At 30.7% G+C, this 10,495-nt stretch overlaps 2 protein-coding genes across 3 annotated transcripts; both read right to left on the reverse strand.

Annotated features, from left to right (window-relative positions):
• Positions 1-1,009: 1,009 nt before the first annotated feature.
• LOC114394744 (7-methylxanthosine synthase 1-like) lies at positions 1,010-4,999 on the reverse strand. Its single transcript, XM_028356421.1, has 5 exons — positions 4,897-4,999; positions 2,677-2,862; positions 2,179-2,583; positions 1,605-1,868; positions 1,010-1,493 (listed from the first exon to the last, which is right to left on the reverse strand). Exons 2-5 carry the CDS (start codon positions 2,770-2,772, stop codon positions 1,128-1,130), a joined length of 1,131 nt encoding a protein of 376 aa, XP_028212222.1. The 5' UTR covers positions 2,773-2,862; positions 4,897-4,999; the 3' UTR covers positions 1,010-1,127.
• Positions 5,000-7,883: 2,884 nt separating this feature from the next.
• LOC114395861 (3,7-dimethylxanthine N-methyltransferase-like) lies at positions 7,884-9,832 on the reverse strand. Of its 2 annotated transcripts, none has more exons than XM_028357728.1 (4): positions 9,304-9,831; positions 8,823-9,227; positions 8,312-8,569; positions 7,884-8,209 (listed from the first exon to the last, which is right to left on the reverse strand). In XM_028357728.1, the coding sequence occupies exons 1-4, from the start codon at positions 9,397-9,399 to the stop codon at positions 8,180-8,182; spliced, it is 789 nt and encodes a 262-aa protein (XP_028213529.1). In that variant the 5' UTR covers positions 9,400-9,831; the 3' UTR covers positions 7,884-8,179. The 2 variants fall into 2 exon arrangements, with proteins under 2 accessions (XP_028213529.1, XP_028213528.1); XM_028357727.1 differs by having other exon boundaries at positions 7,978-8,156; positions 9,304-9,832.
• Positions 9,833-10,495: the final 663 nt, after the last annotated feature.

Here is a 10,495-nt window from a genome sequence, read left to right on the forward strand (position 1 = left end):
GTACAGATATGATGTAAAGTTATACCTTCCTTTATTATACTAATACAAAAATATATTTGTCTTACAAAAAAAAATATTTACTAGCTAGAAGATTGTGTGCAGATTCCTCAAGAAAGAGCTACGAGACACTTTAACATATATATGTCATGATCTGAATGTTCTACCCTTTTGTGATATCAAGCTGCTCACACTTTATTTCAACAAAACTGGTGCAAATGATAGATCGCCATATCAAGATGCTATTCACGTTGATAAGTTTTACTAATCTAAAAGATTTTATACTATCAAAGCTATGATGAATTTATACTATCAAAACTATTCACGCTGGCTAATGTATATGTATACTAATGTTCCAATAAAGTTATTAAAATTATAATTGAAATATAAACAATTATAATGCCTAATCAATTAATTAATGAAAAAATAAGTAAAATATATTATATGGTTTAAAATATAATAACTTGACTTTATTTTAATGATGATGATTTAAACATATTACTGTATAATTAAGTTATTGATATTAATTTTAGATTTCATTATTATTTTATATATATATATATATATATATATATATATATATAATTCGAATATTAATAACTCATAAATATACCAATCTTGATGATTTTATATATACTACTAAAGTTATCCACATTGGCAAATAAGTATATTAATTAATGTTTAAATAAAGTTATTAAAATTATATGCTTAAAATATTTTCGAAGTGTGTTCAGAAGGATTTCAACTAACTGTATACTAGTGTTTAAAATAGTACGTTGTCTGTACAACATATATTTAAAATTCTGAAATGTGTTAGCATGTCTAGAAATTTAATTGACTCACATTTCATAATTTTAAATACATATTGTATAACAGACTGTGATTGGGCCAGTCTTCTAATTGAAACATAAGTTTTTATTTCATTGATATTGTTTTAAGTAGAAAAATAAGTAAGTATATATTACTACAAGTCATTATTAAGATTTGTGACACACTGATACAGATCTGAAGCTTCAATAAGAGTACGTAGCATCTTCTACTCCATAACTTAATTTCACCAAATCAAATCAAAATCACAAAAGAAAAACTACTTTTTAAGATGTGTCCTTCTATTGAGAAACAGTACTTCTTCAAGCAATTTTTGTCAGGGATATCATCAAATTAGCAGTCTCAAATTTCTCCACCTTCATTATTTGCACAAGTTTCTTCTGAAACCGGATAAATAATTCATCTATAACTTGTGCGTCAAACTTTGCAGATAAGAGAGGCTCCATTGCAGCTCTTGTGTATGTGGCTATGAATTCAGCTCTTATATTTCCATCAAGAAAAACATCATCACCACATTCACTTACACCCTCATCCCTAGGCACCGTGAAAACCTCTAATCTTTGAAGAAACAATGGCTCTTCTTCCTTAATCAAATGCCTGATTTCCTCAATTGTAGGCTCATATGTTGGTATGTTAAAAGAGTCCAATTTTGCTTCTTCAATCAAACCCTGTAATGTATACCTTATTCTTAATTATAACATGTTATATTTTAAATACTTAATTAATTAATTTTCAACAGACGGTGTTAGTAATTAATAAAAAAAATGTTATATATTTACCTCCGAGAGCATGTCATTCAGTGTAAGGCTTATTACTTCCCAAAGGCTTTTTGAAAGAGTTTCATTTTTGCAAGTGCAAGGTAACACCAAGACCATTGCTCCTCCAGGCACAAGTTCCTCCGAACGTGATTTTAGAAATGATTTAAAACCTTCTTGAAACTGCTTAAAGTAAGCTTTGTATACCTCTGAAGGGCTTGTGCTAACTAGGTGACAATTGCCCTTGTTAAGTGATTTCTCCTCCTCAGTCAACCCAGATAATGGATCCTATAACCAAAATATGATAAATAAACATTGGGTGTTTGATTTGCTTACTATTTTGAGTATTTTCATTTTTGACATGTATATTCTTAATACTAATGATAGAGATCTTAATACTAATGATAGAGATATTTGTTTTTTTTTACTTTGGCTTTTATCACCATTTTGTTATCCTAAAAAAGGTGAAAATAATTTGACATTTAATTAAATGTTAGAAATAAAAACAGAAAACAAACCAAACACGCTGTTTTTGTTGACCATAACATCTTAATCAGCTTAAAGGGGAAAGAAAAGCAAAAGAATTAGTTTATTAGACCTGAGAGAGCCAGTGTAGACTGTTGGCAGAATGAAATAAGTTTATGGAATTACTGGGAAAGAGCCTCCCATGGAAGGATCCAGGGGTAGCATTAATAAAGCATGAACCAAACTTGTGTCCCTTATCTTCTTCCAATCTTGTATAGAAATCAGGAAGTGACTTGAAGATGGTATTAAAATCGTTTCCATATAAATCATTGAGATAAAATTGGAAGGTGGGTTGTTCACAATTCAAAAGGGTAGTTGTGGTATCAACAATGTCGATAATATTTGATGTCACAAGAAATGTATTTGGTCCTACAGAGCATCCTAAGTCTGCCACTTTCATGCAGTTTGGAGAAGAATCACGGTACAGTGTGGTTATGGTTTCTTCAAGTATTGATTTGGCTTTAAGCATTAATTTTTTCTGCAATTAAAACAAAGTCATGATCAATATAATAGAGAAGAAAAACGGAACAAATTAATTAATTAATATTAATAGTACAGATAAAATATGTACTTGGAATGAGGAGTTGTTTGCATAACTCCTTTCTCCCTTGCCACCATTCATGTGAAGCAATAGCTCTCTTCCATTTGATGTACCCAATGAACCCATGATCAATCTATCAAGTATTACCCGCTGAATTCTGATATAGTATATGATCTACTTCAACGTTAGCTTTGAGACTATCTCACCTTTTATAAACTAAAGAAATTTATTTGGATTGGTGATTTGTATGAAATAGAAAGGATAAAATTAAATGACAAATAGAGCAGAAAAGGTGTATTATTTAGATAGATCATAGAAATAAAAAAAAATAGACAAATTTATCATCATTTATTTGAATGAATTGTAGTATAAGTGAAAATAAATAAATAATATAAACAAAATTTATACTAATGAAAAAAAAATTAAATTTAGCTAAAAAAATTTAAACTCTTACAATTTTGTTTTTTACTTATTGTCACAACATGCTCGGAGGTTGCGACGAGAGACGAAACATAAATCGATAAAAATCTTTACTATTTTTACAGAACTAGTCATTGAAAAGGTCTTTGTTGGTTTGGAAGTCTACTTATGGATAGAAAAGTGGAAACTGGTCGATCGATTGCACTTTTAATGCATTTGTTAAAAACCTTATCTTTAGTTAATGCGTAAAGTATTAATAAATTTTAATTTTTTATTTAACCTCTTTTATTTGAAACATAAATTATGAAAATGAAAAATCATTATTATTATTATTTTTAAAATTAAGATTTTTTTTTTATCAAAATCTCATTATTTACTTTATTTAAAGAAAAATCTTGAAAAATTTAGTTTTACTTCAACAAGAATGATCTCTACACTTCCATAATTTTCCCATGCAGTTAGAAACTTAAGATCACGTAGTTTTTCGCAAAATTATTTATATATTAATTAATTAAAAAACTTAATTTTTATGAAATTAATTTGATTTTTTCTTATCTTTAGGCAACAGTTTGATTTCCCTTCGTTCGATTTTTTCTTCTCATAGGAGGATCCGGGTAAAACTATAAGCATGATTCTCGAAAATAAAAGAGGAAAAAAGAAGTTTGGACCAATTCACCTTCGACATTCAATGCATTAATTAGGTCTGGGCCGGGTTATAACTTCCCCACCAATAAACATGAAAAGAGTTTTTATAAAATTTTGGATGAATTATACGTACCGACATTCACACAGACAGTATATGACATTGATATGGACATTCACACAGACAGTATATGACATTGATATGGACATCTATCAAACATATCAAACTCAATCAAACATGAACGTGATCTCGTGTCGGACACCAAATAAGGGACTGGGATATCCGTGCTTCATAGATTATATTCATCGGGAGCATACGGGACCGATATATGCTCGGATGATCGAGAGGTTATGCAAACAACTCGTCATCATATCGCATCATTATCACCAGGTAATCTTATACTAATTAGATTTCCTTAATCAAAAGGTAAGGTTGATGAACCCAATGATCCACAAATATTTGAATACAAAGGGCTAAATTCTTGAAATAAAGATAAGCTGCTCAGTTGAGTGTCGGAATTTCTTAACAGATATGGTGTCAAACATATATGCATACAACTGATATTGGAGGAGCATGATAGAGGTTGACGATAAGGAATCAGGCTGGACAGGAGTGTATATATATAATCGACGTACCCTTGTGCAGGTTAAAAAAGAAAAATGTATAACTTAATAAAATAAAAAACATGTTCACGTGGCGTGGTGGGGTGGGGGGTCAATAACCCCTCATGCAGAGATTCTAATATAGAAGAGCTGAGTCCAATGATATCAGCAATATGGTATTCTAATATGGACGCATGGATCAAGCTAGCATACCATATATATATATATATATATATATATATATATATATATATATATATATATATATATATATATATATATATCTTTTTTTTATATCATTTTCTTTTTTTGTTAACAAGATTATCTATGATTCTCATAGGAGATATAAAAGATTGATCCACTAGATGAAAAAAGGCAGAAGGAAAAAGGAAGGAGGGGAGGTTGCATATTCGAATTTCCCATCTGATAATTATAACAAATTAATATTTACTGATAAAAAAATTACCATTCTCATTACTCCAAAACATTGAGAACTGTTTATTTTTAAACATCATTTGTGTTTGGAAATTAACATAATGCACAACATTCAGCTAGCAAGAAATTGAAGGATGAGAGAAGTCTTACAATTAAACTGAGTCGTGCCTTGCCCTCTCTAGCCAAAAGATCTGCTGCAAGCTTCCGCTTTTTTCCTATATAGCTCTCCACTTCCTTGATTTAAGTTTTCAGTATTTATAGACCCTTTTGATTGATAAATACTACTATATATTTGTTTGATTTCACTGGGACATGCAACGTGGCTTAGATGAGTTGAGTTATTGCAGTGACCAATTTTCAAATAAGGCGTGATGATTTTACGCCTAGTTGAATTGCAATAATCAATTTTCAAATTAGGCTGCAACTGCAAGGAACAAAGTTGCAGACAGGCAATAATGGAACAGCAAGGCAGCAGCCATATAACCAAACAAATTAAGAACATTGAACACGAAAGAAAACGTTTCTTAGGCCTACATATGTTAATAGGAAAACCTTAGCATTCTAGGCCAAATTGAAGGCATGACTAGACGCCTCCAAGGTTTCAAGGCATGATTCAAAATGTCCATGTGAAATGGTCCAACTTAACATCTTAGGCGAAATTGGTAAATTGAACTTTCATTTGAAAAATTCAATCAATTTCAACTCATAAGATGAATGTTAGTACTTAGCACACTCTCTTTTCAACACTTTTTTTTATTAAAACTGATTAGAAATCACTTATTTTGATGGATCTTATTTCTAAATAAAGATAAAAAATTATTAAATGAGAAATAAGACTCATTAAAATTGATACTTAATAAATTTAAACCAATCACATAAAGAGTATTAAAAAGAGAAAAACAAAGAATGTTGCTAACATTTCTCAATTTGATAATTATATTAATTATACTTTTTACTTTATTGTTTTATGATTTGTGAATTTTGCCTCTCAATATTTTTCAATGCATTTTGTCATTTATTTTCAAATTTTTCTTTTAATCCTTTAGTTGACTATTCATTTTTGTTAGTTGACAATGATGTGATTTTATTAACAGCTAACGAAATATTTTTACATCTACATGTACACGTGACATTGACATGGTTGCTAACAATGTGACTAACATTCAATTTGCACAATTGTTTCATTGATTGTAAATCGTAACCTCTTATGTGAGGGGCGGCTAAGAAGAAAATGCCAAAGATCTATAGGAATTTGTAGAGAAGTCAAAAGAATTACATAATGAGACAATGAGTGAGCAATTAGCTTGTACAATCCACCCATTACTTCAACCGAACCAATCATCATAGAAGTATTTGTTTCCTGTATAAGACAACCAGTGGAAGAGAAAATAAGTTTTGTAAGGTAATGAAGAGACAAGTTTTGAAACAGATATCAGATTAAAGGCAAAATCCGGAAGATAAATTAAGATAGAACGACTTAGAAAAAAATACACTGCCAGACTAATGAGCAAAAAGCTGTGGACCCGAGGGTAATCTAATAGAAATTGGAAAAATTTTCTAGTATGAAGAGAAAGAAGAAAGGGAGGAGCATACATGGTCATTGACGCCTGAATCAAGTATCCAAGAGGTGGATATAATAATGTTCATTATGGAACTAATGGAAGCATTCTGGTCTGAGTGTTGGATGATGGCTAATAAGGCTTGATATTGTTGTGGTGCGAACTGAAAATTAGAATCATCAGAGGCTCTCACATACTCAGCAATTGTCACTAATAGTTGCTACATTATTGAAAGCAGAAGAAGAATGTTGTTGATTAGATGAATTGTATGGCTAGGAATTATAGGTCTGCAACGAATTCTCAAACTTCTAATCGCTGGTTACATGCTGATCTTGGCTTGAAATGTTAGCTAGATTACCAACTTCAAGATTCACATTGAAACTCCCACATCTAAAGTGCATTGCATGTGTAAAGTTTCAACACAAAAGATAAGATGGATGGATATTGAGAATTGAATTTTTATCACTAAGGTTTAGGTGATTTAAATGTAAATTGAAAAATTATATTTTACTAGATGAAGATTATTTGAATAGATACATTAGAAGTTATTTTTGTTTCAACATCCAAGATAATTTATTTACTATAGTTGGCGCAATCTTCATTATAAATAAAAAAGAGAATTAGTGGAGAAACAACACATGTAGATAGAGTGCGTAAGAAGAGAGATTATGAAACAAAATCACTTTGTTGAGTGAAAAGTGTCTTTGTGTGAGAGTGCTATCATTTCTTGTAACCATTGAATGGGGTAAATGCGCTATTTGGGGTGAGTTACAATCTTGTAATCATTTTTGTGATAGTAAAATATTTTTTTAGACGATTTCATGGACGTAGGCAAGAGGTGTCGAAACATGTTAAATTCTTGTGTTTGTTATTATTTTTCTATGGTATAATCTTTGTTGTGTTCTCAAGATCCGTTGTGGGTGTGAGTAATTTTATTTGAGTGAGTGATAATTACCGAATAGCATGAACACTTTGTGGCATATGAACAAATTGGATGTAATCTGAAATTATCAAATACAATTTGAAATTTAGTGAAATAATTTGTTATGCTGAAAGTTCCCCTTGCTTCATGCTTGAGATTTCTTGTTGTATATTTTCAATCCTCTTAAGAACTGCATTACTTGGTCTTGTTTCTTTCACTTCACATCTGAAGTGCATTGCATGAACACTTTGTGGCGCATGAACAAATCGGTTCTAGTCTGAAATTATCAAATACAATTTGAAATTTAGTGAAATAATTTGTCGCTGGAAGTTCTCCTTGCTTCATGTTTGAGAATTCTTGTTGCAAACCATAAATACAAATTAGGTACCCTTGAGAAAATCTTTGATACCTTATCAAAGAAGGCACAAAGCCAGAACATGAAAGAGAAACAAACTTTTATATTATTATGACTTCGTGGCAATACACGAATGTTTCTATACAGGAAAAACTAAAAGGAAAAGCTAATAACCCCGACTGACTAATAGAAAACAGATTTTAACAACCAAACTAACTTAACTGACTATTATTAGCTGAGAAGATCTTCTATTGAACAACACCTCTTCAAGCATTTTTGGTCATGGATATCATAAAAGTAGCACACTCTAATTTCTCCACCTCCATTAGTTGCACAACTTTCTTTTGATACCTGATGAATACTTCATTTATAACTTCTTCACCAAACTTTGTGGAAAGGAGAGGCTCCATTGCTGCTCTTACGTGCTTGGCCATTAATCCGGCTTTTATATTTCCATCAAGAAAAGAATCATCACCAGCTTCATTTATGCCTTCAACCCAAGGCAAGATTAAAATCTCTAGTCGTTGAACAAAGAATGACCCTTCTTCTTGAATAACATGCCTAATTTCTTCAACTGTAGGTTCATACACTGGTATGTTAAAGGAGTTTTTCTTCTTCAATCAAACCCTGTGGTGTATATATTCTTAATTATAATGTGTAATTTTTTAATGACTTAGTCAATTTCAAGAGATACCTAATGGAAATTAGTAAAAAGAAAATGTTATTTACCTCCAAGAACATGTCATTGAGTATTAGACTAATTAATTCCCAACCGGTTCTTCTTGGAGTTTCATGATTGCCGAGAACCACCAAGAGCATTGCTCCTCCAGGCACAAGTTCCTCTGAACGTGATTTCAGAAACAATTTAAAATCTTGTTGAAACTGCTTAAGGTAAGCTTTGTATACCTCTGGAGGGCTTGTGCTAACTATGTGACAATGGCCCTTGTAAAGCGATTCTGCCTCCTTAGTCAACCCCAATAATGGATCCTACAACCAAAATATGAGATAAATATATAAACACAAGCATTTAGAGTGTATTTGATTTTTTTACTATATTCATTTTTAAGATGTATGTTTTTACTTTTCAACCATTTCTTAATCTCAAAAGAAAACAAAATAAAGGGAAAACAATTGCACATTAGTTTAGAAGTAGAAACAGAAATCAAACCAAACACAATACTAGTTTTGGTCGACCATAACATCTCAATCAGCTTAGAGGAAAACAGAAAAGTGATTTGACCTGAGAAAGCCAGTGTAGACTGTTGGAGGAATGAAATAGGTCTATGGAATTACTGGGAAAGAGCCTCCCATAGAAGGATCCAGGGGTTGCATTAATAAAGCATGAACCAAACTTGTGTCCTTTATCTTCTACCAATCTTGTATGGAAATCAGGAAGTGACTTGAAGATGGTATTGAAATCGTTTCCAAATAAATCATTGAGATAAAATTGGAATGTGGGTGGTTCACAATTCAAGATGGTGCATGTGGTATCGACAATGTTAATAATATTTGATATCACAAGAAGTGAATTTGGTCCTACAGAGCAACCTAAATCTGCCACTTTCATGCAGTTTGGAGAAGAATCATGATACAGTTTCATTATAGTTTCTTCAAGTATGGGTTTGGCTTTAAGCATTAGTTTTTTCTGCAATAAATTAAAATTAGAGTTGGATCAATGTACAAGAAAAGGAAACAAATTTAGTGATAAAAAAAGATAGTACTTGTAGCAAGCTGTTGTTTGCATAACTCCTTTCTCCCTTGCCACCATTCATGTGAAGCAATAGCTGTCTTTCCGTTGTTGCACTGAATGAATCCATGATCAATGTGACAATGTCTATCAAGTATCATCCACAATGACTGGTTGGTATATATATATATATATATATATATATATCTTCTACTTCAACATGCGATTCTGGAAAATAGAAGAGGAAATACTAAGAGTTTATTCTAGCGAAAGAGACTAGTCTCTCCTAATGTAGCAACCAAGTTTGAATCCCAGTGAAAGATGTGCTTATAGTACCCAATCTTATCTCAAACAAAATGGCCTGTGATCCGAAAATAGATACCTATAGAAAAAAAAAAAAGAAAAAAAAAGCTTGGATTCAATTCAGCTCCTTGCTCCCACATTCAATGCATCAGATAAGGGTTAGGATCTCCCCACCAACAAAAATTAAAATAAGAACATAAAAAATGATATCTAAAAGAGAACATCACTCTTTCTGATTTGGGATGAAGGCTTATCTTCTGTGGTCCCATACCCTTATCTTACTCCAGAGCTTAAGTTGATATTATTCTACTCTCTCTATCTTACTCTTTTTTAAATTAAATATTTATTCTATATAAATAAAATTTAAATAAATAATTTTTAAAAAATATGTAAATTATATTATAATTAAAATTTGTCATAAATAATATTTTTTAATATATAAATTATATTTTAGATTTAGGATAAATAATTTATATTATAATATAATGTTGTTATTTTTAATTGTTGATATTTTTCAAAAAAATTATTGAAATTTAAGTTATAACTAAAGATAATAAATTGACAGATAGAGATTTTAAAAAATTCCTAAAAATGATTTTGTTAGAGAAAAATAGCTCAAAATACTGTCACGAGAGAAAGACAGTTAAAAAATACTCTTGCTTAAGATATTTGTTTAAAATAATTACTTTAGTTTATACATATTGATTTTTTTTCCAACAAGATTAACCACGATAAATTCTCATACATCCAAAGCATTGAAAACTTATTTATTTTTAAACATCAATATTTGTGTTCGGAAACTACGTTTAGTGATTGATTTCTCCTTGCTGCGTCAGAAAGAGTTAGAACTAACATAATGTGCATTTAAGCAAGAATGAGAAAATTCCTACAAACTGAGTCTTGCCTTGCCCTATCTAGCCAAA

This window comes from Glycine soja, chromosome 18, assembly GCF_004193775.1.
Source record: "Glycine soja cultivar W05 chromosome 18, ASM419377v2, whole genome shotgun sequence".
NCBI classification, from domain to species: domain Eukaryota; kingdom Viridiplantae; phylum Streptophyta; class Magnoliopsida; order Fabales; family Fabaceae; genus Glycine; species Glycine soja.

Bases quoted from the DNA above. Each gene is read 5' to 3' on its own strand.
- LOC114394744 (XM_028356421.1), bottom strand. From the start codon at position 2,772: ATGGGTTCATTGGGTACATCAAATGGAAGAGAGCTATTGCTTCACATG. The intron at 1,869-2,178 runs GTCTAATAAACT...TTTTGGTTATAG, and splicing joins GTCTACACTGGCTCTCTCAG to GATCCATTATCTGGGTTGAC. The intron at 1,494-1,604 runs GTAAATATATAA...TATACATTACAG, and splicing joins TGAATGACATGCTCTCGGAG to GGTTTGATTGAAGAAGCAAA.
- LOC114395861 (XM_028357727.1), bottom strand. From the start codon at position 9,399: ATGGATTCATTCAGTGCAACAACGGAAAGACAGCTATTGCTTCACATG. The intron at 9,228-9,303 runs GTACTATCTTTT...AATTTATTGCAG, and splicing joins CAAACAACAGCTTGCTACAA to AAAAAACTAATGCTTAAAGC. The intron at 8,570-8,822 runs GTCAAATCACTT...TTTTGGTTGTAG, and splicing joins GTCTACACTGGCTTTCTCAG to GATCCATTATTGGGGTTGAC.